This window comes from Arabidopsis lyrata, assembly GCF_000004255.2.
Source record: "Arabidopsis lyrata subsp. lyrata unplaced genomic scaffold ARALYscaffold_8, whole genome shotgun sequence".
Taxonomy (NCBI): domain Eukaryota; kingdom Viridiplantae; phylum Streptophyta; class Magnoliopsida; order Brassicales; family Brassicaceae; genus Arabidopsis; species Arabidopsis lyrata.
Window position 1 is genome coordinate 22,429,479 of NW_003302548.1, and position 13,770 is coordinate 22,443,248.

The 13,770-nt window shown below is 35.8% G+C and overlaps 4 protein-coding genes and 1 long non-coding RNA gene across 7 annotated transcripts; 3 read left to right on the forward strand and 2 right to left on the reverse strand.

The window, feature by feature from the left end:
- Positions 1-795: 795 nt before the first annotated feature.
- On the reverse strand, positions 796-2,068 carry LOC110225666. 2 transcript variants are annotated; one of them, XR_002329890.1, is made up of 2 exons: positions 1,797-2,068; positions 796-1,179 (listed from the first exon to the last, which is right to left on the reverse strand). It is a non-coding gene; the product is annotated as an uncharacterized LOC110225666 (long non-coding RNA). The 2 variants fall into 2 exon arrangements; XR_002329889.1 differs by having other exon boundaries at positions 796-1,253.
- A 2,559-nt stretch (positions 2,069-4,627) lies between these two features.
- On the forward strand, positions 4,628-6,994 carry LOC9302787 (AP2-like ethylene-responsive transcription factor TOE3). Of its 2 annotated transcripts, none has more exons than XM_002864975.2 (9): positions 4,628-5,334; positions 5,440-5,465; positions 5,570-5,600; positions 5,733-5,820; positions 5,919-6,064; positions 6,159-6,203; positions 6,302-6,390; positions 6,476-6,552; positions 6,642-6,994. In XM_002864975.2, the coding sequence occupies exons 1-9, from the start codon at positions 4,988-4,990 to the stop codon at positions 6,843-6,845; spliced, it is 1,053 nt and encodes a 350-aa protein (XP_002865021.1). In that variant the 5' UTR covers positions 4,628-4,987; the 3' UTR covers positions 6,846-6,994. The 2 variants fall into 2 exon arrangements, with proteins under 2 accessions (XP_002865021.1, XP_020890136.1); XM_021034477.1 differs by having other exon boundaries at positions 4,648-5,334; positions 6,473-6,552.
- LOC9301097 (OTU domain-containing protein 3) lies at positions 6,896-9,290 on the reverse strand. Its single transcript, XM_021034470.1, has 11 exons — positions 9,114-9,290; positions 8,865-8,974; positions 8,701-8,776; positions 8,472-8,621; positions 8,332-8,393; positions 8,173-8,257; positions 7,936-8,085; positions 7,608-7,859; positions 7,415-7,512; positions 7,210-7,335; positions 6,896-7,112 (listed from the first exon to the last, which is right to left on the reverse strand). Exons 1-10 carry the CDS (start codon positions 9,288-9,290, stop codon positions 7,233-7,235), a joined length of 1,263 nt encoding a protein of 420 aa, XP_020890129.1. The 3' UTR covers positions 6,896-7,112; positions 7,210-7,232.
- Positions 9,291-9,509: 219 nt separating this feature from the next.
- LOC9302788 (uncharacterized acetyltransferase At3g50280) lies at positions 9,510-11,250 on the forward strand. The gene has a single exon (XM_002864976.2). It carries the CDS (start codon positions 9,773-9,775, stop codon positions 11,117-11,119), a length of 1,347 nt encoding a protein of 448 aa, XP_002865022.1. The 5' UTR covers positions 9,510-9,772; the 3' UTR covers positions 11,120-11,250.
- A 154-nt stretch (positions 11,251-11,404) lies between these two features.
- Positions 11,405-13,051, forward strand: LOC9301098 (uncharacterized acetyltransferase At3g50280). Its single transcript, XM_021014559.1, has one exon. The coding sequence runs from the start codon at positions 11,688-11,690 to the stop codon at positions 13,002-13,004; it is 1,317 nt and encodes a 438-aa protein (XP_020870218.1). The 5' UTR covers positions 11,405-11,687; the 3' UTR covers positions 13,005-13,051.
- The last annotated feature ends 719 nt before the right edge of the window (positions 13,052-13,770 follow it).

A 13,770-nucleotide genomic window follows, 5' to 3' on the forward strand; every position in this document is an offset into this window, starting at 1 on the left:
TAGTGCCCCATCAGTTTCTTGAATTCCAATTCGAGACAAAAGTGTTCACCACCACTAGCTCCTATCCCTAGCTTCTAGATGACGATGCCCGGAGTCGTATTTAATTTATTTAAGCGATTAAGGAGATTATCAAAAGATTGTACTATATATATATATATAAAAATCCTCTAATCCTGCTCCGAGAATTTATGCAATTATACATATTATATAGTATATACACAACACAACAACCGACTACAGTGATACTGATATATAAAAGTGATGATTCAAACAGTTGATAATATGTTAGTACAATAGTACTTAGAGCATGATTATAGGTGGGTTCTTAGAAATTGCTCTTAGCAATATTTAAGTAATTTATTTGTAAAAGTGATTATTAAGAGATAGTATTTTTGAGTTAAAATTTTTGTGTGATTAATGGTAGGCTCTTAACATGTGGTTCTTAGAAAAAAAAATATTAATATAAAAATACAATTTATAATTATAGAAAATTTATTAATTGTTGCAAATTAAAAAAAAAATAAAACATACATGAGATACAATTTATAACATAAATCACAAATGTTTTAAACTTGATTTCTAGAATATTTTTGTCCATATATGCTCGACCAAATCCTTCTTCAATTGTTGATGCATAACTCGATCACGAAGTCGAATTCTTAGTGGCCATCATATCGACGAGTATTGAAGGCATTTCTATAGAATTTTTGGATTAAGTAGCAAAAACAAAATTTGAGATTTAAGTAGAAAATATGAAACTTTTTGGATGAAGTAGAAAAAATTTGAATGTTTGGATTAAGTAGAAAGATCAATTTTTGGATGAGTATAAACGTGTGTGGTATGAGTTTGTGAGAACAAGTGAATAAGTGACAAGAGTCAAAATCTATTAAAAGAGTTTTTGGAATCCCAAACAACATCCAAAAGTTGGGATAAAAGCTCACAATTAACAGACTTCAACAAAATCGAAATCCCCAATGATTTTGATTTTAAACCAATCTAAACTCTTGATCACATATAAACATAAAAGTCATCTTCAAGGTCCAAAAACCTCGATTTTACATATGCTAGATCGTCTTTGTGCTTCCCGCTCTTGTCGCTTATTCTCTTTCTTCTTTGATGCTCAGGATTGGGATCCACCAGCTTCATCTTCATCTTCATCTTCACTTCCACTGATGTTTTCTGCTTCACATATACCCGAAGAATTATTCGAAGGCCAATAGTTCACTTAACTCCAAGACCTCTCTAATCTTAAACTACATTCATAGCAAGATACATGACAAATGAAACAAAAAAAGTTATGGACTATTCTTGAATAAATGGTTTCGAGTTTAGACCTGCAGCAGAAGCTAGTAAGAGCAATGAAATCTTCAAAACAAAACATTAAAATAGAATGGCTGAAAAATTAGCCAGAAAACAATGTAGGAGAAAATACAACATATTATTGAAGACTCACTAATCTGACCAACAAAACTCATCTGCCGAGTAAGTCTATGATTAAAAGTAATTCTAATCATTCATTATAGCAACCAAAACACATTCAGGTCAAGTGAAGAGAGGTCAAAGCAGCTATACATTCATACTAGTAATTGACATAGCCTTGGATTAGTGTGACCGTTCAATTATAACTATAAATCTGCAAACTTTCTTATTCAATTTAGCAATAGAAGATGATCAATTATGAACTAACCCTAATCCAGAACAAAATCAGAAAATAGAGTAATCAAATCCAATAACTCAATCCACCACGATCCAGTGAAAGTCAAAACAAATCCAAATCCCAGAGAGAGAGACAATACATATCCGTAGAGAAACCTAGAAGCGAAAGGAGCAGTGGATGCATCAGAAAGTGCGGCGGTGGAGATGATGAACTAACGCCGGAACGACGGCGATACCTCCGATTTGAGTCTCTGGTTTTCATTCTCTCGATGAAATCGCGCGAGAGAGAGAGAGACAGAACGCGAAAAAGACTTTAAAAAAAAAGCCTTTTTTTCCTTTCTCTTCATTTACCACGCTCCAGTCTTTTCTCGACACCTGTCCGCCTCTTAGATGGAAAAATGTTCCTTAGCTAAGGAATGTATGTTAGTGTTAAAGGAGTATATGCATTAAATTTAATCAGTTTTATCCTACGATTTCTCTAAGATTTACCTAACATCCTGCCTATAATCATGCTCTTAGTACTTATAAATTTGAAACAGGTAGATACGTAACATGTTTTTTTTTTTATTCACGTGAGTCACGTGAGTAGCGGAGAGATCAAGCTTCCGTGATCTTAATGAAAAGTGGAGCCCACAAATTTCAACTGTCTAGATTCACCGACAGTACGAGGATGATTTTATCGACACCGTCCGATGTTTCCAAGCTGTCATCGTATACAAATAAGAGAAAACATATATTAATAAACAATAGATTTCTAGTTTGAGATGATTGTGTTGTGCCGACACACACTTTTGGTGTTGTGTGTCTCTCAATATTTTAATTAAATTTTATACGAATTCTAATTATAGTCAAATTTTCATACAAGCCACGTTTATCATGTACATAGCTTTTATAAAGAAATCTTGAAATCCAGATTAGTTTAATTCATATTAATATAATTACGTTGTTTAGTCAAAAAATGGCCATATAGATCATGATAATGCTGAATAAGATGTGGACAAGCACAAATCTAACTAAAAACGTTACTCAAATTGATACGCGTGTTACTCGTTTAATCTGAGTCTTTTGGCCCACAGTTTTTTGAAGTTTGAAATTGAATTTTGATAATATAGGTGAAGAAGCAAACCATATTTCCAAACCAACTCAAATTTAGAAAAAAAAATTCAACCCCCTACAAGAATATTTTTTGCCAAATTAAACTAGCGCGACGCGCTTTTTTTATTTTTAACTAAAACATTTTGAATTGAAAATCTAATTGCTCATTTTTGGAGTATAGTTAACTTGCAGTAAAATGATTTCAATCATGGTTTTCCAACTCTGTGATGAATTTTAAAACCAATAATCCACCATAAATATTGAATATACACATGTATCCTAGATTTGTTATTGAATGTAAATACATTGTACATGCTAGTCAATGATTAATATTTGGTAACAATATCTCTTCTCGTGGCATCTTCAAATTGGTTGGATTCCATGAGAGGGAAAAAAAGCTATCTACAATAAAAAGAAAAACGATATCCGATATGATTTATTAGCGAGACAAATGTGGGGCTAAGATTGCCATTATGGAATCGATATATGCGTAGAGAGAAAGAGGGAGAGAGAGTTTTTATAATTACTACTTAGGGAAAGAAACAGAGAGCATCAAAGCATCGTCATAGTTCCATTAGGGGAAGGTTTGGCTTTTTCTCCCCCACTTGTAATATTCTTCTTTCACGCTTTGGATCTCCTTTTACCCACACCTATTCTTTGCTTTAGTAACTACTAAACACGTATTTAGAAATATGCGTTTTAAAAAAATAAAGAATACATAAAAATCTGTGTCAATAATTCAATATATAGAATTTTTTTATTTTATTTTGGGTCGGCATACACTATTTTTTAAACTTGAACTTGTCTTCAAGAAAAACATGGAAGTATATCGAAGCAAGTACGATTCTAAAAAGAAAATGATCCATTACAATAGATTTATAAAAATAAGCATAACTATATCAATATCAAGATCCTGTTGTTAACATCATTAAAAAGGTAACAAATAGTCATGTAATTAAAACAATGGTTGCATGATGAATGATTAGCAAGAGGTATGATTATCCCTTTGGAAACGATAACCAACGGTTGCGATAATTTCATTGTTAGTTTCAAACAATTGAATTTGGGGAAATCAAATAGTACTCAAATAAAACATTACTCAACGATATGGGGGGGGTTTTTGATATATGAAAACAGAAACAGTAGAGACGTTAAAAATAAATCCTATATGCGAGAAATACCAAAAATTTATATGTCGAATACATTTTAAAATTCATCAGAGTTGATGTAATATTATTAGTTTTTGAGATAAAATATCATAAGTAGTTAAATGTGAAAACAAGGATAAAATATCAAAATGTGAAAGGGAGCGTGAGACACGCGCGGAAACTAAGAGAGTGAAGGTGTAAGCAAAGCAATGGAGAAATGCAGGGAAAGAGAGAAAAAGCTGTTTCCCGTACTCTTCTTGGATGGGGGCATTTTCGGTAATATCTCCTTTGTTTTTATTTTTCCCATCACATTATTTCCGTTTCCTTTTTCTCCTACCAAACTCTTTTTTCACGGATTTGTTCATCCTATTTTTTTTCGTTTTTTAATATATGTAATTTTCTGTCTCTCCTATTATTCAACAAATATATAGGAAATTACATTAACAAATTTTCACTCCACTAAACATTTCTATATAATATTGTTTTTAGATAACAACAATGATTTTGGTGTTGTTTTAAATAATCATATATGCTGCTGAATTGATGTGTCAATTTGTTTTCGGAGAAAGATAGATATAAATTATAGTCCTAAAATGATAAATTTTGAGTAGTTGGAGTAGGAGAAATTAAATAAGATACTCCCATCTACATCCTACATTTTAGTCCATAATAATTTCAGCAAACTTTTGAATTTCTGAATTTACTTACCCTTTTTATATAAAAGAAAAATGTGATGTCAATACTAAGGAGACCAAAAAAAAACTAGGAGACAGTCTAATACACTTGTATTGGGAAAGAATCAAATTTCAAAATTGATTTCTTCATAAACTTTTTTTCTTCTTCTTTCTTTTACTCCTTTCATTGATAAAAGTCCTGCACCTCTCTAGGCCTCTCTAAAATAATGATGAATAGAGTCAGATATTTTTTCTACTAAATAATTTTTATTCATATGGTTCCTCATAATTTATTTATTTATTTAGAACCTACCTTATTTCTTTGATGGTTATTCTCATCTGAGACTCTTATTCTCTCTTATTTCTCTCCCAAGTTTCTTAGTTTTTCATCTTTAGTCTTTACTATAACAAATAATGTGGAACCTTAACGACTCACCCGATCATCACGAAGAATCCGACAGTAGAGGGAATCCGGTCGGACACGTGTCATACGGGACGAGTCAATCTGTCACGTGGCTACCGTCTGTGCTTCCGGTGACCCGGAATTTCTTTCCGGCTCGAAGCATGGAACCGGGATTTCGTTGCTCCGGTTTCAATAGTGTCGGTAAGTCGGATCCGAGCGGGTCGGGTCGACCAGAAGAGGCAGAGCCGGAGATATCACCGCCGATAAAGAAGAGCCGACGTGGACCTCGCTCACGTAGCTCTCAGTATCGAGGAGTTACGTTTTACCGACGAACCGGAAGATGGGAGTCACATATTTGGTAAATCATATGATATTTTTAAAACCATATAGTATAATCAATCCATCAACTATATGTTATCATTTGAATTATTTTTCATAAAATGTTTTGGAATATATTATGCAGGGACTGTGGGAAGCAAGTGTACTTAGGTATGGTTCATGTAGAAACTAACTACGAATTTACTTTTGTGCCTTCGATATCTTTGACAAAACAAAGGGTTTTTGTTTCTTTCTAATTGTTGTTACATATGCAGGTGGATTTGACACAGCACATGCTGCTGCTCGGTATATTTTCCTCAATCCAATTATCTATCAATTATCAAGAACCTAATACTACATTAGTATATCTTTCTTTTTTTTTGTTCATAAATTTTTTTGGTTATAGAATTAATTTGGGTCAATAACTATTTGAGACAGAGCCTATGATCGAGCGGCGATTAAATTCAGAGGTGTAGATGCAGATATTAATTTCGACATTGAAGACTACGTGGACGACTTGAAACAGGTACTATATTATTTTATAGATATATCTACTTTAGGTTATAGTAATTTAATTGCTACTCAGAAGAAAACACAGCTAAATATTGTTTCCTTTTTTTGCAGATGGGCAATTTGACCAAGGAAGAGTTTATGCATGTTCTTAGAAGGCAAAGCACTGGGTTTCCAAGAGGCAGTTCTAAATACAGAGGTGTTACTTTGCACAAATGTGGAAGATGGGAGTCTCGTTTGGGTCAATTTCTCAACAAAAAGTATAATTACATAGAAGTTTTGGTGCAAATATTACATTTCATTCTGTTTCTTATTAATTTGAAGTGTCCTGTTTGCTTTTTTTTTTCTTTTCAGGTACGTTTATTTGGGTCTCTTTGATACCGAGATTGAAGCTGCTAGGTACTGTGTTTTATTGTTCACTGTCTCATCATCACATAAATATTTACTTTTTCTTGGTACGAAATATTAAAAACTTTATTCGTGAAATTTGAATATAGAGCTTATGATAAAGCGGCAATAAAGTGTAATGGAAAAGACGCTGTTACCAATTTTGACCCTAAAGTATACGAGGAAGAGCTTAGCCCAGGTAAATTTATTTTTACCTTTGTTTTAGCCTTACGAAAACACAAATTTACTACTCCAGTCACCAAATCTATGGTAAAAATCAGCAGAGACGACGAGGAATGGTCATAATCTTGATCTAAGTCTAGGAGAATCAAATTCCGAAGAGTTTGGACTCAAGTCTGATGTAAGTGTTCATATTTGTATATATATATATATATAGTTTTGTCGGGAAATAATTAAAATGTTGATAATGAATTCAATGATATTTTAAAGATTGCGAGCATAAGAAATAGGATTAGAGATGAGGAGAGATTATTAGGGAGAGATCTATCGCTAGCAATGATGACGACGACTGTCAGATCGGAAAAACAAACAGACGGTGGAGGAAATCGAGTGGGAATGGCAGCATCATCAGGATTCTCTCCTCAACCTTCCCCTTACCGTATTCCTCACACCTTCCACTTCTCTCGTCCCTGATTCTTTATCATCATCATCACCATCATCATCTGAGCTAGTGTTAATCAAGCTATGCTTTAAAGAATTTGAGTTATTTCTCGAGCTACTTTTGGGCTCTGTAATACATATATGTTCTCGAGTAGTATATAAGAGGTTTTTCTTTCTGTTAATCTAATCAGACAACAAAAAGGTATATCCCCGAGTGATCCTAACTCGGAATTCATACTAATCACATACCTGAGCAATCTGTTATGTGAAAAATTTGCAGTGAATCCTTAAAAAGATCACCTGAAATAGAGAGAAACCAAACGGATTTAGCAACCAATGTTTTGGCTTAACAGACAAAAGAGTTTGGTTTGAATGAGTTACGTGAAAAAGTGATCACCTTAAGTGAGTGACATTTAATTATTATATACAAAGAGCACCAACATCTGGTACATTTGCTTCAACTTCATTCAATGTTCCTCTCCTCAAATTCTTTCTCCCCTTCTTCGACTCCGTTGTTTGGCTCCTGCAAATTAATCAAGAAACACTCATCTTTAGCTAAGTCCTGTTTTAAGTGTTTTGTAGAACCGTTTTAAGAAACTTACACTAACAGTTTTACAGAGGATCTCCCAGCTGCTGTTCCACAACAGGACTTGTATTTCTTCTTCGAACCACATGGACATGTTTTATTCCTTGGGATCTTCTGCAGTTTTCACAATAATCCTATCATATTCAGATCACATTTTTACGCAATCAGAAGGACAGATGATATCTTATGGTTTAAGCGAGCCAATAAACCTTATCATCGGTCTGTGATCTGCACTTGGCATGGACTGTTTTATTATTAGTGCAGCTAGCTGATTCCTTCTCATTCAATTCTTCTTTGGATTGCTCGGTGCTTTCCACTGAACTATCACTTGCTTCCATTGGATTTGTGCTATCTGCTGCAGAAGCGATTTCTGAATCATTTTCATTCAAAGACTCCATTCCTTGCTCTGCTATCAGGAATTCTATCGCAGCATCTACATCACCGTTTACTTGTACTAAAACCTAAAAGGGAGATTTCAGATAAGAGAGGACTAATGATCATATTTTCTCAAACATTAACTAAGCATCGCATTATCACCTGTTCAGCTTTCTCAGCATTGTCACAACAACTACCAGACATGACTACTTTGATAGCCCCAGCATCCACATTACACTTATCAGCTTTGTTTTTGGACTTGCTCTCCGTGGCTTTGGCTTGTTTAGATGCTGCTGAAACTTTAGCATCAGCCTTCCACAAAACTGGAATTTATTAGGGTAGAGAAACAGACCATTTATGTAGTACAGATAAACACCGAGCTAAAGTTTGAAGTAAAACCTCTATTACAACAGGCCTGGCTGGTCCTCCAAAAGCATCTTCCTTCGAACGCACACTGTTGTAGTGTTCCCCATCGTGGTAAGACCTAAAAGAGGATTTCTTCAGTAAAAGCAAATTCAAACCGATAAAAGAATCATCAACCGAACCAAGTATGCTTACAGATGGATCATGCGGGTTCGTGTATCTTCAAAATTGCGTATATACCAACGCGGTGACATGTTCTGCAACATATAGACTAATGCTTAAACAAACGTATATCTCAAAAGGAAGCAGATGATGCGAAGAGGCATTAGTATTACCCTGTGAATACATATATTACTGCGTGTGACAAGAGAAGCTGCCTGTAATTCCATATTCCCAGCCCAAGTTCCATCATCATCCATGGTTTTACAGTAATCCTCAAACGGAACATCATCTTCGATAAAAGGCTCGAACATTTCACGATTTTTCTGTAATAGCCATCTTGAGTATATAAGGAGGATTTCCAAAAAAATATAGACTTGATAATATTTATGAAATGACACTTACCACTATATATTGTACAACCATGTTACGGTACTTGTTGTGTTCATCCTCATTGCCTTCCAATTGATCAGCAATTGCTCTGTGAAAGAGAATCCACAAGTCAAATCTAACACATTTGCTTTGTCTTCAAACACAAATCGAATTCGATGATCAAAGCAAAGACAGACCTGAAGAAACAATTACCGTCTGCAGTCACTTGGATAATCTTAAGCCCTAAAGCGTCAAGCTGAGCACGAAACTGAGAGAGATCACAATCCTTTCCTTGCTTCTTCTTCACCTATGAATCAATCAAACAACCGAAACACACAAAAAAGTTACAATGATTCGACAGAGAAAAACAGATCAATAGTAATTGAATCAGAAAACGCAAAGCAGCAGCAACAGAGGAATTTGAAGTTGAAGAATCATGAAGAAACCTGATGCGGTTGTTTCTTAGGCTTAGATTTCTGTTGCTTAGTTTTCGCCATTATCAAAACCAGATACAGGGAAGGAATAGGAAAGCTAGTTAGTCGGGTAGTTGCGGCGGCGCAATGAGTACCGTTTCGTCGCCGCAGAATCTCCGGTACATGAAGAACAACCATGTACGAGATCATTGGGCCTGAGTTACGTGTTTAACCGATAATACTGAATGTTAATATGGGTCTTTTGGCCCATAAAGCTAAGAAACGAGGCCCTTCTTAAAATATACACATTGGAGAATTAATTGTTCTGATCAAACCATTGGATTAAAACTTTATTAATGAATACGTATTTATTATGATTATTATTATCCACATGCCAAATTTTAGTATTTACCATTAGCCCTGTTTGAAATTCTTAACGCATTATTTACAGTATTTGTTAGGATAGCTTGTGTTTACGCCATGTGCGTTCAACACTATTTCACCGTATTGTTTAAGAAAACGAGGCTCACGTATCATTTTTATACAATAAACAAGCATGTGAATAGAGATTTGGCAAGTGACACTAACAAATAAAAAAATGAAGAAGATCAAGAACCAAAGAGCCAAATAAATCAAAATCTACATCTAAAGAAAATAAGGAAGGTAAAAAAAAAAAGAAAGAAAAGTAAGCAATGGAAGAAGACTTAGTGGTGGTGAAATCAACAAGCATTGTTCATCCCAAAACTCTTAACCAATCAGATCGTGTGAAGAAGATCCATCTGACCCCATGGGATCTCACGCGTCTTCGTTTTTGTTATCCTCAAAGAGGTCTTTTCTTTCCCAAACCAGATTCTAATATTGATACAATTATCTCCATGTTGAAAACCTCACTTTCTGTTGCTCTCGACCACTTCTACCCTTTAGCTGGTCGTCTTGTCAAGATATTCAACGAAAACGATAACACTGTCTCGATTTTCATTTGCTGCGATAGTGGTTTTGGTGTGAAATTTGATCACGCGGTAGCTAAAACCATCACGGTTGGTGATCTGGTTAAGTCTGGTTTTGTCGATGGTTTATTCGGTTCCTTATTCTTCCCTGCGACCGGAATCAAGAACTACCAAGGTGTGTCAAACCCTTTACTTATGGTTCAAGTAACTGAGCTAGAAGATGGGATTCTTCTAAGTTATGGTTATAATCATACCGTTGCTGACGGGAAATCGATATGGATGTTTATCAACAAATGGTCAGAGATTTGTTCGATTGATACTGGATCCAAATCCATGGAAATTTCCTTGTCTCTTCGAGGTTGGTTTCTTGATGCGATCGAGTATCCAATCCATACTCCAGATCCTGAAATGAAACCACCTAGTTACGGTGCTTCAACAACAACAACAAACATTTTTCAAGAGATTGTGTTTCATCTTACAAAGGAGAATGTTTTGAAACTGAAAGCGAAAGCCAACAACGAGGCTGGATTCGAAGATGGAAAGATCTCTTCCCTTCAAGCGGTTTTAGGACATATATGGCGTTCAAGGGTCAAAAACAGTGACATGAGCAGAGAAGAAGAGACACATTGTAGAGTACCAATTGATATGAGAGAAAGGCTAAACCCAAAGCTAAAGGAAGAGTGTTTTGGGAATGTAATTCAGACAGGGATAGCTATAGTTAACGTTGGGGAGCTGCTGGACCATGGGCTGGGTTGGTTGGCTATGCAAATAAACAAAATGGTGAGATCACAAACCGATGAAAACGCCAAAACATTTGCAGAGAATTGGGTTAAGAATGTTGAGATTCCAGCTGCGGTTAGCGGCAATCTACTTGTTACTAGCTGTCCCCGTTTCAATGTGTATGGAAACGATTTCGGGTGGGGTAAACCGATCGGTTCACGTTCTGGACCGCCATTTAGCGATGGGAAACTTGTGGTTTTCCAAGGGGTTGAAGAAGGAGGATTTGAATTTCAAGCTTGTTTTCCTCGTGATGTTGTAGTAAAACTTATCAAGGATGCTGAATTTTTGGAGTATGTGGATATTGCTTCATGATTTGGTCAACAATTTACACGAATGATGTGTTTTGTCTTGTGACTTTTTACTGTCTCTGTGTGTAACATTATCAAAACTATGTTTTAACTATTGAGATCTTTGGTAAACGGTAACACCAGTTTAAACTTCGATAATGGTTTTTATCAAAAAAAAAAAAAAAAAAAAAAAACTTTGATAATGATCCATTTATCGCTCTTTCGTATTCTACACTAAATAAAGACTGCTTTATAATTGTTAAATTATTGACATACATAAGATAATGATAGTCATACTTTAACAAAATAAAAGATAAAGTCATGCTAAATACGACGAATCATAGAGATTCCATATTCACTCACCTAACCTATTCTTAAAGTTTGTTGTTATACACGTGGAAATTTCACAAAATGACAAAACATATTATGAACTCAGGGCCACACAAAGTCACAAACACCATAAAGTAGGATGTAACTTGTTTCTTGGATCTTGGTCTTTTTTTATTAGTGCTTTCAATATGGACGCACTTGAGAAACTCACGAGCCTCACGTAAGCGAAGACAAAACCTCACTGATTAAGAAAAGGTAAAACGATGGAAGAAGAACTGGTGGTGATCTCGAAGAGTATCGTAACTCCCAGAAACGTTAAGAAACCGACTTCTGTGAAGAAGATTCATCTGACTCCATGGGATCTCTCTCGCCTTCGCTTTGGTTATCTTCAAAGAGGTCTTCTCTTTCCCAAACCTGATCCCAAAACTGACATAATAATCTCACAATTACAAGCTTCACTCTCTGTTGCACTTGATCGTTTCTATCCTTTAGCTGGTCGTCTAGTGAAGCTAGCGAACGACGACGACACTGTCTCGTTTTTCATCAGCTGCGATGGTTCAGGTGTGGAGTTTGTTCACGCCATGGCTAAAAACATCGAGCTCAGTGATGTCCTTCAGTTATCCGGTTCTGTCCCCGGGGTCTTCGCTTCCTTTTTCCCAGCGACCGGAATCAAGAACTACCACGGTGTCTCAAGATCTCTACTAATGGTTCAAGTGACCGAGATGAAGGACGGGGTTTTCATCGGTTTCGGTTATAACTCTACCGTGGCTGACGCCACTTCAATCTGGAAGTTCATCAATGCATGGTCAGAGATTTGCTCGAAAGATTCGGGATCCGAAACTTTCCAACGTCGTCTTCACCTTAAAGGTTGGTTCTTTGATAGGATAGATTATCCAATCCATATTCCAGACCCTGTAACAAAAGCAACTAGCTATGTAACATCAACCAATTTACAAGAGAAGATGTTTCATATCACAAAGGAAAATGTTTTGAAACTGGAAGCTAAAGCCAACGACGAGGCTGATCAAAAGATCTCTTCTATTCAAGCGGTGTTGGCATATATATGGCGTTCAATGATTAAACACAGTGGCATGAGCCAAGAAGAAGAGACTCATTGCAGGTTACCTATAAACATGAGGCAAAGACTCAATCCACCACTAGAAGAAGTGTGTTTTGGGAATGTGAGCCAAACCGGGATAGCCACGGTCACAGTTGGGGAGCTGCTGGAACATGGACTAGGCTGGGCTGCTATGCAAATCAAAAACATGGAGCTGTCACAAACTGATGAAAAAGCCAAAGAATTTGCAGAGAATTGGGTGAAAAATATCAAGATTCCGGTTTCTGTTGGTAGCAAAGATTTAGTTGTCACAAACTCTCACCGGTTCGATGTGTATTGCAATGATTTCGGTTGGGGTAAACCGATAGCCGCAAGAGCTGGGCCACCGTATCTCAATGGAAGGCTCGTCGTTTTCAAAGGAATCGAGCAAGAAAGTCTTGATTTTCAGGCTTGTTTACTGCCTCAAGTAGTGGAAAAATTATTGAAGGATGTTGAATTTAACGAGTATGTATGCATTGTATGATAATGATTTGGTTCAGCAACATTGAATTTAGCTAAGCATCACACTAATTCTCTCTTGTGGTCAAATGAATCGATTCACCAAATCAATAAGCCTAATGCAATTCTTTCGTGTATGATTCACAACATCTCCATCAACCATTCGGCTAATATCAACGAATTTAGAGATTCTTAAAATGGATACGTACCTGACCGGAATCGGAATAACTCGCCGCCGGAGTAGCAGCAATCCGCCGAGCTCTGTAGAAAAATTTCATCGAAAGATACTTACTTGGACTATAGGTTGATAATGGGCCTACGGATAGATAGTTAATGGGCTTAACTATTTAACCCAATAAATATCAAAACCAGCCTATCTTAGGTAACGGCTACGTGGCATCACGTGAAACACGTTGTAGTTCACTAGTTTGGTACTCCCTCGTTCCTAAAATATTGATGTTCTACTTCTAGCTACACGAACTATACGTCAACACATCACCACGAACTATACGCCAACACATCACCACACATGCAGACTATTTTAATGTCTCGCTAACTACACGAACTATTGGTATTACATATGGACATCCCCGAACTATCATCGGTTATGTGTGCAACGCCATAACCATCGTTTTCAGATAATATAAATGTCTTGTTAACTACACGAAGTATTTCTTTTTTTTGTCAACTATACGAAGTATTTTCCATCAATTTTTTTTTAAAAAGTAATTAAAAAATAAAAAAATAACTAAAAGTAAATATTACACTATTATAAATTATATATATATATA

What these genes read in the sequence shown, in the direction of transcription:
- LOC9302787 (XM_021034477.1), top strand. Translation starts at nt 4,988, where the DNA reads ATGTGGAACCTTAACGACTCACCCGATCATCACGAAGAATCCGACAGT. An exon ending in ACAGCACATGCTGCTGCTCG is followed by an intron (nt 5,601 to 5,732) that starts GTATATTTTCCT and finishes TATTTGAGACAG; the next exon opens with AGCCTATGATCGAGCGGCGA. An exon ending in ACGTGGACGACTTGAAACAG is followed by an intron (nt 5,821 to 5,918) that starts GTACTATATTAT and finishes CTTTTTTTGCAG; the next exon opens with ATGGGCAATTTGACCAAGGA.
- LOC9301097 (XM_021034470.1), bottom strand. Translation starts at nt 9,290, where the DNA reads ATGATCTCGTACATGGTTGTTCTTCATGTACCGGAGATTCTGCGGCGA. An exon ending in CCAGGCCTGTTGTAATAGAG is followed by an intron (nt 8,086 to 8,172) that starts GTTTTACTTCAA and finishes GTTTTGTGGAAG; the next exon opens with GCTGATGCTAAAGTTTCAGC. An exon ending in GATCACAGACCGATGATAAG is followed by an intron (nt 7,513 to 7,607) that starts GTTTATTGGCTC and finishes TGAAAACTGCAG; the next exon opens with AAGATCCCAAGGAATAAAAC.
- LOC9302788 (XM_002864976.2), top strand. Translation starts at nt 9,773, where the DNA reads ATGGAAGAAGACTTAGTGGTGGTGAAATCAACAAGCATTGTTCATCCC.
- LOC9301098 (XM_021014559.1), top strand. Translation starts at nt 11,688, where the DNA reads ATGGAAGAAGAACTGGTGGTGATCTCGAAGAGTATCGTAACTCCCAGA.